The 19,522-nt window shown below is 42.0% G+C and overlaps 1 protein-coding gene across 1 annotated transcript; it reads left to right on the top strand.

Annotated features, from left to right (window-relative positions):
- The first annotated feature begins 6,869 nt into the window (after positions 1-6,869).
- On the top strand, positions 6,870-19,442 carry LOC139764998 (uncharacterized). Its single transcript, XM_071692051.1, has 10 exons — positions 6,870-6,938; positions 7,442-7,517; positions 12,863-13,063; positions 13,166-13,288; positions 14,171-14,358; positions 15,226-15,355; positions 16,121-16,280; positions 18,364-18,498; positions 18,714-18,806; positions 19,276-19,442. Exons 1-10 carry the CDS (start codon positions 6,899-6,901, stop codon positions 19,408-19,410), a joined length of 1,281 nt encoding a protein of 426 aa, XP_071548152.1. The 5' UTR covers positions 6,870-6,898; the 3' UTR covers positions 19,411-19,442.
- The last annotated feature ends 80 nt before the right edge of the window (positions 19,443-19,522 follow it).

Genomic DNA, 19,522 nt, shown 5'->3' with positions numbered 1-19,522 from the left:
CCGAGGAATCTTTGTCAGCACAAAGATTCTTGTTGCAGGGACGATGCGTGGCAGGTCTTGACAGTTCCTGACGAATTTTAGATTAAATACATAACTGTTTGCTGGAGTGAGGCAAGTAAACTCTGCTAGATAGAATTTTCAGTCTGAAAGTATTTTCGAAATAGGATCTCATGAGATAAGAAGATAATGGATGATATGAAGATCGTAGGAGATGAACTATATTTTACAACACCTCCATTAAGACATTGCAGCAGAACCTCCATAACCTGATCTCGATACGTCCTCCACCTCACCATGAGAGTAACCTCCGACCCTCACCACCACAAGATAGCACCAAGCTAACACACGTATCCAGGAAAAGTTCAGTCACTCTCTGTCATAAGTGACAACTCGATTTCCGTTTGAGTCAGAGATGCCCTGAGGAAGGTATGATACTCCGCTCAGCCACGTCTTCGAGAGTTCAACAGGCCTTACTAGGTCTTACCAGCCCCTTCCTCAGCTTGCTGTTCCCCAGCAACGGTGCCGGACAAGCGCTGAGGTGTTGAGAATTATCAACAATAGCGGCACTCAGTGCCGCCAGTATGTACTGTCATACGAGAGACTTCAGAGCGGCATATGTACGACGTCACCATTCATCGTAATAAGTCACTATGATGCTTGGTGGGTTACTGTATGAATTAGTCACAATCAGGAGTAATGTATCATCATCATGCATACTGAAAATATGATTTATAGCCAGTTAAGCATCACTCGAATATCTGAGTCACGTTCTGATACAATGTGAAACCATCAGAATCACTGAACTGCTTTCGAAAGGTCACCATAAGAGACGCTTCACCATCAAAAATTCGGATGATATTGACATTTTTCGAGGGAAGAGAGAGAGAGAGAGAGAGAGAGAGAGAGAGAGAGAGAGAGAGAGAGAGAGAGAGAGAGAGAGAGAGAGAGAGAGAGACTTTACGTACAGTCACGTCACTGCAATTAGGTCAGCACATCCGGGTAAGAACGCATGAGTTAGTAGCGGTACTCAGCACAGCTGGTGGCTGGACACATGTTAGCGCCTCCCCTGGCCATCTACGAGACTCAGCTGGGGGCGCCACAGGTGGCAGGAGGTGGTGATGCCGCCCTTGGCCATCTGATGGATTTCATCGGACTCAGGAGCGTCAGTATGAGTCGGCGTGAGACAGCCAAGGACAATATTCTAGTAAAACGATAATTGTCTTTCAAAATGATGACATTCAACATTGTTTTTAAAGAGGAACATCTGTAGAGTAGACTCGAAATCAATTTACTCTCATTACCTTGTTATCAGATAATGATAATCATAGGCACCTGATGATATGAGACAGAACTTCTGTCATTGTATAAAGATGGTCTTTCTTGCGTCTTATCCTCAAGGACGTCTGTCGAAGGCGCTCTTCCTCCTCACCTCAGGGACCATCAGGACAGGCTCAGACTATTAACCCTGCTCGTTAGCACACTGTAATTGGTTGTTGTCGATCGTTCACCCGTGTTCCGTGCGTGTCGGACCCTTAATTCAAGATCATTGCTTATTAGCAATTCTGGCCGGGGCCTGCCGACCTGGGGAGCTGATAAAGCTAGAGATAGGAGAGGTAAGTGTTTTGTCTATTGTCTTGACTGCTGTAGTGGTGGTGATAACTTGTGCGATGACTGAGTTCTTATGATGACTACCATGAAATGGTTGATGATGACAGGATGATAATCGCTGAAGTGTGAGTGTGGATGATGACTTGATGTGTGAGTGTGGATGATGACTTGATGTGAGTGTGGATGATGACTTGATGTGTGAGTGTGGATGATGACTTGATGTGAGTGTGGATGATGACTTGATGTGTGAGTGTGGATGATGATATGTGAGTGTGGATGATGACTGTTGTTATGTGAGTGCAGATGATAACTGCTGATGTGTAAGAGTGGATGATGATTGTGTTGAATATGATGGTAAGTGAGGGTATGATAACTCCGATGATGAGTATGATGATCTGTGATGTTTAATGGTGAGAATGTGTGGTGGTGAATGTGATGACGCTCGCCAGCAATGTAATAGGATAACTACAGCAGACTGTTTTGATGATAGTGCTGCTAAATGAATGGCGATTACCTTGATAACTATCGACATTATGATTATGAGATAACCTTACTGATAACAGGGATACGTTGCCTATTATTTGATGCAATGATAACTGTGCTGATGATGGACTGGATAACCATGACTATATGTTATTTTCTCTTGTTGCTCGTGTTGCTGTATTGCGTGATCATTGTTATACCTGGGCATGATGTGTGATCTTACTTGTCCTTGTATGATACGTGATCTTAGATATATTTGGATAATATGTGTAACCTGAGGTGTCTGTGAATGGGTTAATGAGTTATCTTGTTTGTATTCAGATGTGTTATCTTATCTTATCTCTTTCTGAAAGCTTCGTGTGATCTTAGCCGTCCTTGTTGACTTGATAATTCTTGATGTAATCTGTGATCATGAATGTCTCTGGTGATACTTTTTTTCAATTAATGACTGAGTTGTGTTAGATAAGTTACTTCAGTGTGTTCTTAATTATCTCTGATTGTACTGTGTGTCATCAACTATCTCTGATTGTGTTATCTTTCATATATGTTGGTATATTTTGAGCCATAAGCAGCACCTGGATATCTTAGCTGTTTACATGCCATGTAATCTTGGCTGACTATGGCCGCGGTGCGTTATCTTGATGGGTGATGTTATCTCTCGTTGTGAGAGGTATGTAAGCTTTGTTATCTTTCGTAGATCACATATGATCTTGGCTCTGTGTGGGCTTACTGACAGCTTTATCGTTCCTTAGTGTGTCCTATGACCTAAATTATTTCCAAGTAGATGTAATTACCTGATTGTGCTGTACGGGGAGGTGGTTGTACACCTGTGAGATCCCATCTCTGACATTTTGTGCTGTCATACACCCATTCATCCACCTCCCTTATACCATAAAACGTATTTCTTTACGTTTTCAGTCCTCTGGTTGCCCTATCCCTTTATCTTTCGAAGAACTGTTCACTGCTCACGCCATCAACCAGGTTTTAGAAAGTACAGTAAAAGTTGTGATCAGGTCACCCTTACTCTTCTCTTTTCATTTGTAGGTAATGTAAGGCCTCTAACTCAAGGCACTTAAATCTAGCACCATCTTTGTTGTTCTTCTCTAGACATTATCCACTACCTATTTGTGCTTTTGTAGGAGCGGTGACTTATCTAGTTTTGGCCTTTTGTAGGATGTGAACACCTTGTGTGTGTGTGTGTGTGTGTGTGTGTGTGTGTGTGTGTGTGTGGTCTTAGGTAAGATAGGTGTTTTCTGTGATCATACTTATATCTAATTTGTAGTGTGTCCTAACGCTACAGTATTGGCTCACACTGACCCAACGGTACGAGAAGGGGGCCACAGTGACCTCATACTACAAGAAGGGGGTCACGTAGCCTCACGGTGCAGGAATGGGGTCACTGAACTCTGAATAGAATTCATCATTTCAGGTGTGCGTGTTTGCTCGGTGGGGGGGTAGGGTGTGACTCACAGTCTAGCCAGTGCACAAGACTTTGGCGGTGGTGGGAGGTGGTGGGAGGGTAAGTGTTAGTGAGAGGGATAAGTGTTAGTGAGAGTGTAAGTGCTACGGAGAGTTTAAGTGCTAATGGGTGTATAAGTGGTAATGAAAGGGTAAGTTTTGGTGGTTTGTAAATGTTAGTAAGATTGTAAGTGTTAGTGAGAGTGTAAGTCATAAGAAGAGTGTAAATGCTAGTGAGAGTGTAAGTGTTAATGAGAGTGGGAGAGTGAATGACCCGATGGTACACACACACACACACACACACACACACACACACACACACACACACACACCCCAGGTGTGGCTCGAGCCGGAGTTTATGTGGTCGGGTCTCCGGGTCCGTTGCTGAAGTCAGGTTTATAATTGTCCTTTGATGAGGTTGGATCTCTCGTTGCCCGTTGACAAGGTCGGGCCTCTGGCAGGCGTTGAAGAAGTCATGTATTTCGTTGTATATCCAATGCCTGGACACTATCATTCATCCTCCTCGAAAAAACAGTCCGAGAATGATGGCAGACAATGCCGGTATGGACTGTGACTCTGTCAATGGTTCCCAATTGCATTCCCGATGTGGTTTCTACTTGTGTTTACAGAATCAGCCGTTATAAGATGATGAGGTAATTACATATGATTTATATCTGTCCATCGAAATTATACCCTGCGTTCCATGTATCGTTGGTTGGTTCAGTGGAGTCTGGATAATGTAAAGACAGATGAAATGACATCAGGAAAGAAATGGTTACTTGGTGAGTGTTAGAGAACAAGTTGGTGTCCGTGGTGTAGCTGCCTGAGACAGTCCTACCAGCCTTGATATCCCCAAGTCACACAGTCGAGTTATATTTTATCAAAATGTGAGCTTCTAAGAAATTTTTTTCTTGCTGTATTGATACAGATAATGAATTTGTTATTAATTAATGGTCAGGAAAATGTTCGTTATTTCTTCTATACACTAGTAGAATATAGACACGATACGTACCTTCATCATTATGATTACAGTGTTGTCACTGATCTTCCTCCTGTCACACCTTCACTTTAAGGCAGAAGATGGGACGTCGCAGCGTCGAGGTTGTGTGTTAGAGTCTCTCCTCTTTTCTTGCCTTATTCCAAGATCTTCTGCACTTTACATAACCTTTCCATGTTGTGGGTAGTTGACAAAAACCTCGCCTGACTAATCATAACAGATGTTCAGAGGCAAGACAATAATCAACACTGTGTAATTAAGGATTGCACGATTGTGGTCTGGTTCAACTTCTACGACAACAACACTACAACGGGTGGAACCCAACCTGCGCTGGTGTGGCGCCGAAAGTGAGCACAAGAAGTTCTATGACGAGTGAAACAAGATATTTTCACCAAAAAATGATAATTGTCACTGTCAACAAGTGTCTGTGTGGGCTTAGGGAGGGAGTCCTCCCTGTTCGTGGTGCTACTCCCGCCCGGCCCCTGTGTCTGGGGTGACGGAGGCGCTAAGGGCACTATACAGAGTCGGTAGGAGGTCGTCGTCACACGCACAACGAGGAGCACCGTAAGAGAGGTCCTAATCTGCAAGATTTCTAGGAGGATGAGGCGACCGACCTCGGACCAGGGACAGACGCAACTCGACGCCACACCAAAACCACCACCACAACCACCTCCCAGTTGTCTCTCTCGCAATACCACCCTGTCTAGCACACCTGAGAACCTTGCCACACCTGCACACTTTCCCCCTCGGTCATAGTAATTTCCCTTTCCTCTACACATCCGTTGACTCGCCTCACGTCCCTCCGCGCTTCACCTCCACATTTCCTTTCTATAACTGTACCTACATTGTTGAATATCTTATATTTTTCCCTACATTACTTCAGTGTTACTTCTTGACTGAATGAAAGGGACGACACACGACCTTACAGCAAACATCTGAAGCTAGAAACATTTGGGGAATCCAGATGCGGCCGAGGATGTCGCCTCTTGGAAATCCAAGAAGTGCAGCAGTGTCTGGGGATCCGAGCAACCAATTGGCACACTTCTCGTCTTGTTGCCCAGTTTTCAGTGCCGAGAAATGTTCTTAGCTCTTCCTTGAGTGTATACATTTGACTCCATAAATGATTTGCACGTTCTTGTTTCGAACCCTTGGCCTTCCAAACCCCTGTGCCTCCTCCATCAGTCCTATTGTAACACTTTTCTTCATCCTTCCGTTTCTCATCTGTATCTAATGCTTCTCATCTCTAGTAAATTTTTCTACCCACCATCAGTGTTTCCAAATGTCTCATCCAGAGTGCTACCTCCTCCCTTGGTAATTCCTCTCAAAGCCTCTTCCTTTCTATTCGATATCCACTTATCCCACTTCACTGTTCCCCTCCCAGCTCAGTGCTCATCCTCCAGCTTCATTATCTCTTGTTTCATATTTTGCTCCCTGAATCGCCAGTCCTCTCTCCCTGTGCCCCCCCCCCCCCCCTCGTCCTGTACACATCTACTACTCAACAAGTGTGACCTCTCGTAACATTCATTTTCCATTACCCGACACCTGCGTCCCAAATCACCCTAGCGCAGGTGTTGGAGTTTGAGCAATATCTCGTACTGATCATAACCTCACTGTAGGAGGTACGTTAACTAGGGGTCAACACCTGTGAAGTGACATTTAGGGTTGCCTGCAGTTTGCAGTATTTTGTCATTGGGTTGTTCCTTAATGAGGGGGGATTCGTTGCTAGTTAACTGGGTTAATTGAATACAAGTGGCATTCCACGGTCAAAAGCTTTCCCTAATGGATGTGGCCTATTATTTAAGGGTATTTTATTAATGATGTATTTCTTCAGTGGGTCTGGAAGCCGCTTTGAGTTGTTTGTGTTTAGGTTTTTGGCGTCGGTATTTTTGACGCCGAATTGGTTTGCTATTAATGGAAATTCGTTACCTAGGTTACTTCACTGGTAAGGGTAATTATCATGAAATTTAGGTAATTCGTTACTCGGGCTTGGTGAAGAAAAAAGTGACTGACTCACAGTTGTAGTTAAAGACGTGCGGTGCGACAGGGAAAAGAAAACCTGCACATCTTACAGTTTATAAAGATTTGTATCACTCACACGGAAGAAAAAACTGTATCAGATGAAAAATGATAGCATATTTTTGCTTTCGGTAAGCTGGAATAATTTTCTTTTACAGTTCAGGAGGAACCGACTACAAATACCGCATCTATATAGTTTGAAGAACACTACAATTTACTTTAGTATACCATCAAATTAGGATAGTTTTCTTTTAATTTATAAGAGAAAACGTATCTTGTCGTCCTGTTGTCATGGAAATTGTAAACAAATCTCTTCAGTAAGCCAACACTTGCATCATGAATCTGAAACGTATATATCTGCGATACCATCCTCCTGGTAAGGCTTGGAATACATCTCCCATGTTTAGTTACAATCATTAGAGATGAAGAGGTACAGGTTTTGTAAAATTTATTTGTATCAAACTATCTCTAATCTACCATTTAGACGAAGCACCAGAAATGGTTAGTCTTCACTATCACGTTAGTGTTTACCCAGTTAGTAGATACTTACACAGACATTTTTGTTTACATAAACAGAATCCGACTGTTCGTTACCTGGATTTTTCGGATGTATCTGAATTTTTTCACTCCACTCTGAAAACGAATTCAAATTTAAGACGGGATCATAGAATTCCGTCATCAGTTTAATGTTGATTGGTGGGTGTGTTTGAGAGTATTTTTACACCACGAGTTCAATAACCATGGACAATTACATGATTCAGTTGTCACAGATGGACAACTTAGAGATGATCTTACCAGAACACAAGCTTTCCAGTGCTGTTTTCATCCAGTTCGTGACAAACACTTCTAAGTCATGAAGACCTTCCCCCTATCCTGCAGGGTTGACCTTCGAGTTGACGGACGCTCGAGGAGCCTCATTCCGGCGGGAACTAGAGCTACTGGACCTCCGGCCTGAGTAAGTACCCAGTCCCTCAGTATCATCATTCATAATCTAAAGTACTCACTCTGTCTCCACCTTTCACAATTTTTCTCTGGTATTAGCAGCCTACCTCACGTATCTAGTCCTTCCTTGCTTTACACACAAACCCTCCTTCTGCACCTATTTGCCCTTTTCCAAAATGACTTGTTCTATTGATATTTATTCATAGTTTTTCCATAGTTTTGCGTTCCTTTTATGTATATTAACTTTTCTCTTCCAGATTATATTTCTGTTCTTCCCTCCAATGCATTAGAATGTTTCAGAAGGCTCATCCTCTTCGAAACACCCTTTTTTCATCAGCCAACGTCCATACGTCATCATTCACCGTGCACTGCCTCTTCTTCCACAAGCTAGTCTTACAATACGACACATTTCACTAATGCTAACTGTCTGTGTTACGCCTCAGTACCTTGCGTCTGACGTGCAGTGTAGTCGGCAGGCAATGTCCTACTAAGTAAATTTTACTGTGGATTTAATGGACTGAGTTCAGTGGTATTTTCTTATCTTTAGATTAAGACTACTGCCAGTGAGAGGGAAGGTTAAGACAGTAATAGTAGCAGCCCCTCCCACGACCTTTCCCTCTCTGATAGACCTGCCAATTTTTCTATTCACTTTACCATCATTCACAGTCTCTCTAGTAACTTCTCTTCTGTGGAACACCATCTGTCTAGTCCCTCTCCCAAAATGTTACGTCTCTGAGACACATTTGTTTAATGATGTTATTACTAGACCCTTTTTCAAGTCAAAAATCGATAATTGAAGGGAAAAATATGTTTCCTTGAAACGGAATAAATCAAATCAGCAAATGGCACTGAGGCAAAAGATGCAATATATATATATATATATATATATATATATATATATATATATATATATATATATATATATATATATATATATATATATATTTTTTTTTTTTTTTTTTTTTTTTATACTTTGTCGCTGTCTCCCGCGTTTGCGAGGTAGCGCAAGGAAACAGACGAAAGAAATGGCCCAACCCCTCCCCCCCATACACATGTACATACACACGTCCACACACGCAAATATACATACCTACACAGCTTTCCATGGTTTACCCCAGACGCTTCACATGCCTTGATTCACTCCACTGACAGCACGTCAACCCCTGTATACCACATCGCTCCAATTCACTCTATTCCTTGCCCTCCTTTCACCCTCCTGCATGTTCAGGCCCCGATCATACAAAATCTTTTTCACTCCATCTTTCCACCTCCAATTTGGTCTCCCTCTTCTCCTCGTTCCCTCCACCTCCGACACATATATCCTCTTGGTCAATCTTTCCTCACTCATTCTCTCCATGTGCCCAAACCATTTCAAAACACCCTCTTCTGCTCTCTCAACCACGCTCTTTTTATTTCCACACATCTCTCTTACCCTTACGTTACTTACTCGATCAAACCACCTCACACCACACATTGTCCTCAAACATCTCATTTCCAGCACATCCATCCTCCTGCGCACAACTCTATCCATAGCCCACGCCTCGCAACCATACAACATTGTTGGAACCACTATTCCTTCAAACATACCCATTTTTGCTTTCCGAGATAATGTTCTCGACTTCCACACATTTTTCAAGGCTCCCAAAATTTTTGCCCCCTCCCCACCCTATGATCCACTTCCGCTTCCATGGTTCCATCCGCTGACAGATCCACTCCCAGATATCTAAAAACACTTCACTTCCTCCAGTTTTTCTCCATTCAAACTCACCTCCCAATTGACTTGACCCTCAACCCTACTGTACCTAATAACCTTGCTCTTACTCACATTTACTCTTAACTTTCTTCTTCCACACACTTTACCAAACTCAGTCACCAGCTTCTGCAGTTTCTCACATGAATCAGCCACCAGCGCTGTATCATCAGCGAACAACAACTGACTCACTTCCCAAGCTCTCTCATCCCCAACAGACTTCATACTTGCCCCTCTTTCCAGGACTCTTGCATTTACCTCCCTAACAACCCCATCCATAAACAAATTAAACAACCATGGAGACATCACACACCCCTGCCGCAAACCTACATTCACTGAGAACCAATCACTTTCCTCTCTTCCTACACGTACACATGCCTTACATCCTCGATAAAAACTTTTCACTGCTTCTAACAACTTGCCTCCTACACCATATATTCTTAATACCTTCCACAGAGCATCTCTATCAACTCTATCATATGCCTTCTCCAGATCCATAAATGCTACATACAAATCCATTAGAAAAGCAAATTAGAAAGGGCAAATGAGAGTTGGGGTGAGAGACTATCAGTAAATTTTAGGGAGAATAAAAAGATGTTCTGGAAGGAGGTAAATAGGGTGCGTAAGACAAGGGAGCAAATGGGAACTTCAGTGAAGGGCGTAAATGGGGAGGTGATAACAAGTAGCGGTGATGTGAGAAGGAGATGGAATGAGTATTTTGAAGGTTTGTTGAATGTGTCTGATGACAGAGTGGCAGATATAGGGTGTTTTGGTCGAGGTGGTGTGCAAAGTGAGAGGGTTAGGGAAAATGATTTGGTAAACAGAGAAGAGGTAGTAAAAGCTTTGCGGAAGATGAAAGCCGGCAAGGCAGCAGGTTTGGATGGTATTGCAGTGGAATTTATTAAAAAAGGGGGTGACTGTATTGTTGACTGGTTGGTAAGGTTATTTAATGTATGTATGACTCATGGTGAGGTGCCTGAGGATTGGCGGAATGCGTGCATAGTGCCATTGTACAAAGGCAAAGGGGATAAGAGTGAGTGCTCAAATTACAGAGGTATAAGTTTGTTGAGTATTCCTGGTAAATTATATGGGAGGGTATTGATTGAGAGGGTGAAGGCATGTACAGAGCATCAGATTGGGGAAGAGCAGTGCGGTTTCAGAAGTGGTAGAGGATGTGTGGATCAGGTGTTTGCTTTGAAGAATGTATGTGAGAAATACTTAGAAAAGCAAATGGATTTGTATGTAGCATTTATGGATCTGGAGAAGGCATATGATAGAGTTGATAGAGATGCTCTGTGGAAGGTATTAAGAATATATGGTGTGGGAGGCAAGTTGTTAGAAGCAGTGAAAAGTTTTTATCGAGGATGTAAGGCATGTGTACGTGTAGGAAGAGAGGAAAGTGATTGGTTCTCAGTGAATGTAGGTTTGCGGCAGGGGTGTGTGATGTCTCCATGGTTGTTTAATTTGTTTATGGATGGGGTTGTTAGGGAGGTAAATGCAAGAGTCCTGGAAAGAGGGGCAAGTATGAAGTCTGTTGGGGATGAGAGAGCTTGGGAAGTGAGTCAGTTGTTGTTCGCTGATGATACAGCGCTGGTGGCTGATTCATGTGAGAAACTGCAGAAGCTGGTGACTGAGTTTGGTAAAGTGTGTGGAAGAAGAAAGTTAAGAGTAAATGTGAATAAGAGCAAGGTTATTAGGTACAGTAGGGGTGAGGGTCAAGTCAATTGGGAGGTGAGTTTGAATGGAGAAAAACTGGAGGAAGTGAAGTGTTTTAGATATCTGGGAGTGGATCTGTCAGCGGATGGAACCATGGAAGCGGAAGTGGATCATAGGGTGGGGGAGGGGGCGAAAATTTTGGGAGCCTTGAAAAATGTGTGGAAGTCGAGAACATTATCTCGGAAAGCAAAAATGGGTATGTTTGAAGGAATAGTGGTACCAACAATGTTGTATGGTTGCGAGGCGTGGGCTATGGATAGAGATGTGCGCAGGAGGATGGATGTGCTGGAAATGAGATGTTTGAGGAAAATGTGTGGTGTGAGGTGGTTTGATCGAGTAAGTAACGTAAGGGTAAGAGAGATGTGTGGAAATAAAAAGAGCGTGGTTGAGAGAGCAGAAGAGGGTGTTTTGAAATGGTTTGGGCACATGGAGAGAATGAGTGAGGAAAGATTGACCAAGAGGATATATGTGTCGGAGGTGGAGGGAACGAGGAGAAGAGGGAGACCAAATTGGAGGTGGAAAGATGGAGTGAAAAAGATTTTGTGTGATCGGGGCCTGAACATGCAGGAGGGTGAAAGGAGGGCAAGGAATAGAGTGAATTGGAGCGATGTGGTATACAGGGGTTGACGTGCTGTCAGTGGATTGAATCAAGGCATGTGAAGCGTCTGGGGTAAACCATGGAAAGCTGTGTAGGTATGTATATTTGCGTGTGTGGACGTGTGTATGTACATGTGTATGGGGGGGGGGGGTTGGGCCATTTCTTTCGTCTGTTTCCTTGCGCTACCTCGCAAACGCGGGAGACAGCGACAAAGTATAAAAAAAAAAAAAAAAAAAAAATATATATATATATATATATATATATATATATATATATATATATATATATATATATATATATATATATATATATATATTTAGTAAAGCATACATGAGTACGTTATATATATATATATATATATATATATATATATATATATATATATATATATATATATATATATATATATATATATATATATATATATATATATAACGTACTCATGTATGCTTTACTAAATGGCTTTATAAAGATTAATAACATGGGGCCATCACTGAACACCTGGAGTCATTCAAGTGCTTTCGACTGGTAGTTATAACTTTAAGTTGACAGCCTTTATGACCACTAGCCATCAATAGGCTTAAAGCTGAAATAACCAACCAGTTAATGGTTATCGATTGTTAATGGTCATTAAGCTAGAGTCAACACCATACGCGTCAAGAATACATCACACGAAACTGGATATTTTTTCCAGTAACAGATAATGTATCTGTTATTGGTCAAGTCTTACCTGCAAAGGCGATTCTGTTTCATTTTTCTCAGGATCGTACATTCATAAACGTAATCACCTTCGATATATCCGCTTATCATCAAGAGTTACGGTTCTTATTTTATCTTTAGGATAATTTATATCTCGTCATTGGTAATCTTTAAATTGAATTCTTGTATGTTTATACATTTAGGATCTCTGTTTCTTGTATTCGTTTCTGCTGTATGCAGATGATATTCAGGACTGAATGACCATTCACTTGGCATATGCGAGATAGAAGGTTGGTTGGCAATGTTGTTGCATGTTATCACTCAGTTTACTGACACTCTTGAAATAAAGTATTAATGCTATTCATTGGAACTCTTGCCGGAGGGTATTCAAGCAGTTTATTACCACTCTTGTTACAAGGTAATGGTCGGTATATTGACACTCTTGTTGCAAGCTAATGGTCAGTTCTTTGATACGCTCGTTCCCTTTTCCCTAACAACTTTGGGCAGTTTACTACGCTGTCATTAGAGAGGGGGGAATCCTGAGCCTGCACGGCACTGAAATCTCTTTACTATGACCAGCAGATGCACGTATCAGTTCGCAGGTATGTACCGTGGTGGAGGAGGTGATGGCACGTGAGCCGTGCACGACGGGGCAGAGTGCACGCCTGGAGCGGTTGGTGGGGCGCATGGTGCACGCTCTCCACGCCTCCACCACCCTCACCCACGCCCGCCACAGGACCCTCAACGCTCACATCCTCCCGCTGACCAACGTGGCTTTGAGCAAGGATGCTACATTGTGAGTACTGGCTACAGTGACAAGTTACACTGTATATACTGACTAAACTAACTGACAATACAGTGTGAGTACTGTCACTGGAATTGGCCCTGTGGTCTCTAGGGCGGCCACTGCCAGCTACGACCGACAGTGTCGACTGTGGCGCACGGCTGACGGAGTCGGGGAGGCGACGCTGAAGGGGCACCAGGATGTCGTCTTCGACGTCACCTTCATCGGGAAGCGTGAGTGAGTACTGTCTCCAGGAGGTGACCCAGGGTAGGTGGCTGTGAGCCAGGTGGAGTACAGGACCTCGCCTATAGCCACCTATGTTTTGAGGTGGATGTACAGGTGTCGCAGTGGGATTCTGGCATTATAAGGTCACAGATCTTTTATCTGTATCCTTTTCACAATCAGTACTGACAGTGCTGATGAGTGGACTTTAAGCTTTTGAGTTCTGTTGACTGATTAATCTGTACATGAGTTGACAGCCTGAGAGAAACTTAGAATAAATAAGAGGTATATCTGATAAGCAGAAGATAGACTTGAACAATCGTACTAGGTGAGGAGGCAGGCAAACAGACGAAGACGGTTTGATAGAAAGTTCGTAGACAACTCAGCATAAGCATAGAAGTAACCAGACTAATGAAGGGGATTAGAGGAAAGCTTAGATAAGGAGGCAGCTTAGCAGATAGGAAGGCAATGTAAAAGTGAAAAGACAGGCAGATGTAATCATTTCACGAATTAACTACGAGCCATAATGATCCCCAGACAATATTTCAACCTACAGAGCGGAATTACATTTTTTTGTCAAGTTGTCTCTTAATTTTTCTTTTTTCAGACAACCCAGTCGTGGGCCAATCAGGCTTCTTGTTGTCTGTCTTTCTCATATAAAACTCATGTAAACTGGAATAACTTACGTAAACTCTTTTATAACTTTCCTTGGGTGGAATACCGTCACAAACGAGCATAAAACAGACAGACAGACAGATAGATAGACACACACACACACACACACACACACACACACACACACACAGATACAGCAAATGATATAGGCATATAATTATAGAATATAAATCACCATGGCACTCACCAGTCATCTTTACTTACCCTGGTCACCTTCGTCAGCGAGCTGTTGGCGACGTGCAGCTTCGACGGGACGGTGCGGGTGTGGGAGTCGCCGACGGGGGCCTGCGAGTTAGTGCTGGCCGGCCACCAGGGGCCTGTGGCCGTGGTGGCGCCCCTGCCATCCTCCAGGGACTTCCTCATTACAGGGGGCATGGACACCTCTGCTAAGATATGGGACCTCAACATGGGTCAGTGTGTCTGTTTGTCTGTATGGGTACTTTGCCATGTCTCGAAACTAAAATATCTGCTAGAGATATTTCCTTGAAGCATATCATGATTGGGAGACTGACATAACGATGTTAAACATTGCCAGACGCAGGAATGTGAGCACTATAGGTCTAAAGCTTTACGTCTTGGGTGAAAGTATTTGAATCAGTGAACTGATGTGGTGAGGTCATGAATCTTAAAAGGTTAGATGAAATATTCGTGATCGTGACTCATCTAGTGATTGATAGAACTCCAGTTTCTATGACGCGGATCTTGAATCAATTAAGTTACACAGTAAGTCCCGAGAGACTTGCTCTGCCAGTAGGGTAAACATTTATAGTGTCGTACGAAAGCAAATGCTGAACGGTGAGAGACTCGATCCTTTTATCCCTGGGAATCACTGATGCTTGATAATCCTTCTTGTGATTATATATATATATATATATATATATATATATATATATATATATATATATATATATATATATATATATATATATATATATATATATATATATATATATATATATATATCATTACACTGACTAATATACAACGTGACTGAATGTATTTCAGAGTAGGTTGAGTTAATTTCACGTACTAGAGATATACCGACGAAAAAGACATTCAGTTATTCCTTTATAATAGACTAGTAACCCTGAAATGAACCTGCTTGAGACATATATTATTATTCCTTCTTTTCATCCTTTCCTCACATTTAAGACATAAATAGAATACATGTAGTCATAGAGGACAACAAGATGTATCACTAAGCATTCATTTGAAGTAAAAGGAATGTATATCAAATCATCATGATCATATACATCAAGAGTCTGTGTGCCAGCCAGGTGAGTGCGCGGCGACCCTCTCAGGTCACACGGGTGCGGTGGTGGGCGTGGGCGGCGACAGGTCAGGTCATGCCCTCTACACGGCTTCCTTCGATGGCACCGTCAGATTGTGGGACGCCCGCACACATGAGTAAGTTCAAAACAGGCCGTGAAGGAGAACCACATCTCAGGTCACTCATAGTAATCCAGTTTTGGATCGTATTACCAATCATGTGATTTCAGGTCACCATCGTCTTAACGGTAATACACAGGTCACTTCACTCAATGAAAAGCCACTTTATTTCACGGCGAATGACCTAACGTCGAGGTTTTGTAGCTCAGCTCATGAGTGGCCACCTTGGTATATTGGTAGGTCATCTTAACTATGGAAGGTCACCGGAGTATGCGGCAGAACCTATGATACGTGACCTCGAGTCATGACTGGTCATCTCGCATTACGGGAATACCTTGTTGATCACCATAGGTCATCAGAATCCTGATAGGTCGTTTTGTGTTACAAGAAGAGGTCACAGTTGTTAAGGATCTTAAATATCATCATTACAAGACGTTGTACAGTCTTCAAGGGCTTGAATGTGTACGGTGCTATTGATCTAACAACAGTAGAGGATTTTAAAGTCAGGTACAACGATATATGGATACGGAAACTTAAAGGCACAAATAACGATATAGGTAACTAGAGTGGTGTTTACTTATCTAAGTTTGCAACTTCATGAGGAGTATCAAGGGCAAATGTTTTCTTTGGTTCCCTCAAAAGCATTCCTATATCCATCGTGCTAAAGAGAACATACAACAAGGAAGCAAGTTCAGCCTACAAATTTGTAACTAGTAGTAGAAGGGATCTGATGTATAAGGACACGTAAAGGCCCGCTCTAACCCTCCTCATCTTCATCACCAGGAGCAGCGGGATTCTTGAAGGTCATGAAGGAGAGGTGAATGGTGCGGACATGAGCTGGTGCGGACGCTACATGGCATCATGGGCTACAGACGCAGCCGCCCGGGTGTGGGACCTCCGCAACACTCGTCACGCCCTCTACACTCTCCTACACGACGCAGAGGTGAGCACACGCTCTCATGTATTGCTAATTGGCCTCAGTTGAGACAGAAACTGCAAATGATGGTCTTCAGTCGGGATCACTGACGACGACTGACGAAACAATGACAGCTACAGCTCATCAGCATCTTCTCTCTTCGCCTATCTCGGTCCTAATTCCAATATTCCTGCTATGTTCACATCTTTCATTTTCTAGAATGCAGGAATTAGCAATTCTTATGAGCTCCCAGACAGTGGCGTATCTAGGGTACGACAGGTAGGGCAGATACCCTTGGCGCCACTTGAAGGGGGGCGCCACTCAACCAGTTTTTTTTTTTTTTTATATATATATGCTACCCGACTGACATTTTTAATGGTTTGGTTTTGAGATAAAAAATAAACGCCTGCTTGTGAACTATAATAATATGTCGCTACTATCAGTTGCATTACCGCTTCTACGTTACACTTTTGTTCAAATAAGTCTTTAAGTCTTCAAGAGTTTATATAAATTTAAGGTTGACTTAACTCTTCAACAGTTTATAATCACACTGTATATATTTAAATATACATCCACTGTATATACATTTTCAATCAAGCCAGAGGCGCAATTTCAATGCTGGCCACAGGCGCTATTTCATCTAGATACGCCCCTGAATAGTTAGGGGTATTTTATAGCTCAAAATACTTTTTGTTTCAAAACTGAAACATAAGATATTCAAACACTTCTATACTTGAAATAATCATGGAAAATGTACCATATTGCTATCATTTACCGATACATACCCACTAAATACGATACAATGAAGCAGAAATATTTTAAAGTTGACTTCATTTGATAGCTTGATTAAGTATCATTAAGGGGACTAAATGTTATTTTATCACTATATTCTTATTCAGCATGAGAAATACTTCTCATAGTGAGTTTATAAAGGAAATCTATTTTGCTGAGAAAAATAACAAATATTGAAGGTAATAGTTCAGGATATTTTTTGGCACAAAAAACTTTTTGTATCGAAATTGAAAGATGAGATATTCAAACACTTCTATACTTGATATAATCTTGGAAAATATATCATAATGCTCTCACTTACCGATGCATACCCAGTAAATACGATGTAAAGGATCAGAAAATATTTTAAAATTGACTTCATTTAACAGCTTAGATGAATGTTATAAAGACGACAAAACGATACTTCAACATCAGATTCGTATTCAGAATGAAAAATACTTCTTATTATGAGTTTTTAAAGGAAATCTATTTTACTAAGAGAAATGCCAAAAATTCAGGGTATTTTTTTAGATGAAAAGCCTTTTGTTTCAAAGTTGAAAGATAAGATATCAAACACTTCTATACTTGAAATAGTAATGGAAAATGTATCATAATGCTCTCATTTACCGATACATACTCGGTAAATAAGACGCAAAGGAACAGAAATGTTTTAAAATTGACTTCATTTAACAGCTTAATCAGGTGTCATTAAGAGGACGAAACGTTATTTTTCCACCAGATTTCTATTCAGCATGAAAAATACTTCTTTAATGGGTGTTTAAAGGAAATCTTATTTTCTGAAAAATATCAAAAATTGAGGGTAATAGTTACAGTGGCGTATCTAGGGTATGGTAGATGCCCTGGGGGCCACTTGAAGGGGGGGGGGGGGCACTCAACAGGTTTGTTTTTTGACATATGCTCCCAGATTGACATTTCTAACGGTTTGATTTTATGAGATAAAAAAGAAACTCGCCTACTTTTAAACTATAGTAATATTTTGCTACTATCAGTTGTATTACCGTTTCTATGTTACAATTTTGATCAAATAAGTCTAACTTTAAGTCTTTAAGAGTTTATATAAATTTAAGTTTGTACAACAGTTTATAATTACACTGTATATATTTCTATATAATCCAGTGTATGCACATTGTTAATCAAGCCAGAGGAGCAATTTCAGTGCTTGCCATTGGCGCTATTTCCCCTAGATACGCCCCTGCTCCCAGATCGACTGTCCAAAGACAATAATTGCTGATTATATGCCTAAATTCACTGTTGATTATCAATCTCAGGTAAACTTGATTACTAAAATTCTCAGGTTAACGCATTAGCTGATCAACAGGTTGTGTCTGGGGCGTGGGATAGATGCGGGCGGCAGCTGGTAACAGGTGGAGTGGACAGGACAGCCAGCGTCCTTCACCTGCCCACCCTCACCCAAACCCTCCAACTCACCGGCCACGGGGGCGAGGTCACCAAGGTGAGAGGTCACACGGGTAAAGGTTATAATAAGCCTTGAAGTGTTAACATTTGTTCCACATGCAATCAGTGAGAGTTTATAGCTATTCATTTCTGTCAACTACAGTAACATGTCAACCACAGTAACATTCACCCTAAACGTGCAATCTTGTTGAAGTCTGGTTGATAGTGTGGTCTATGTTGCGACACGCTACTAACACCGTCCTTGGGTCGTAGGTGTCGTTCAACCCGGCGGGGACGCGGATCATCACAGCTGGGGAGGACGGCTTCCTGAGGGTGTGGGACGCTGAGCATGGACACTGTGTGCAGGTGGGACCACGTCTTCCTTTTCATCCTATAGAAATATTGTGTGTGTGTGAATAAAGTTGTTTATTGAATTCACGCAACCCTTGGGCTGAAAATACACAAGTGAGGAATCACATAACAGTAGCTGGTTAATTAATCACAAAGAGCTTAAGATCAAAGTGGGGCTGGCTCGAGAGACTCACTGAGACACTTGTTCACAAGTTCACTGGTAATGGTATCTGATATGTACATTTCTTTCACAATCAAATTTATTGGAGGTAGACACTCTTGTGTGAAAATGGTAGGTACACTCATGCGTAATCCAAATATCAAACTTGAGAGAGAGAGAGAGAGAGAGAGAGAGAGAGAGAGAGAGAGAGAGAGAGAGAGAGAGAGAGAGAGAGAGAGAGAGAGTTGGACGAAATGTGTGTGTGTGTGTGTGTGTGTGTGTGTGTGTGTGTGTGCGAAGAACACTCATCCACCTCCCCTACAGGAGGAGCGAGGCCACGAAGGCGACGTATTCTCCTTGGTGGTGAGCTACGTTGGAGACGTCATGGTAACGGGCAGCCGAGACAATACCTGCGTCATATGGAGACGCACGCTCGACCCTGACGCTCCGGAGACCTGAACTATTCTAGACCAATTTGAAAATCTAATAAACTCAGCATTGTCATAGCTATTTCAATCCTGATCCAGTATATTTCTTAAAACAGTTCAATGCTCCGACTCTTTCAGAAGGT

This window comes from Panulirus ornatus, chromosome 4 (genome assembly GCF_036320965.1).
Source record: "Panulirus ornatus isolate Po-2019 chromosome 4, ASM3632096v1, whole genome shotgun sequence".
In the NCBI taxonomy this organism is placed as follows: domain Eukaryota; kingdom Metazoa; phylum Arthropoda; class Malacostraca; order Decapoda; family Palinuridae; genus Panulirus; species Panulirus ornatus.
This window is presented reverse-complemented; position numbering and strand designations above follow the sequence as displayed.

What these genes read in the sequence shown, in the direction of transcription:
- LOC139764998 (XM_071692051.1), top strand. Translation starts at nt 6,899, where the DNA reads ATGAATCTGAAACGTATATATCTGCGATACCATCCTCCTG. An exon ending in GATATGGGACCTCAACATGG is followed by an intron (nt 14,359 to 15,225) that starts GTCAGTGTGTCT and finishes TGTGCCAGCCAG; the next exon opens with GTGAGTGCGCGGCGACCCTC. An exon ending in TGGGACGCCCGCACACATGA is followed by an intron (nt 15,356 to 16,120) that starts GTAAGTTCAAAA and finishes CTTCATCACCAG; the next exon opens with GAGCAGCGGGATTCTTGAAG.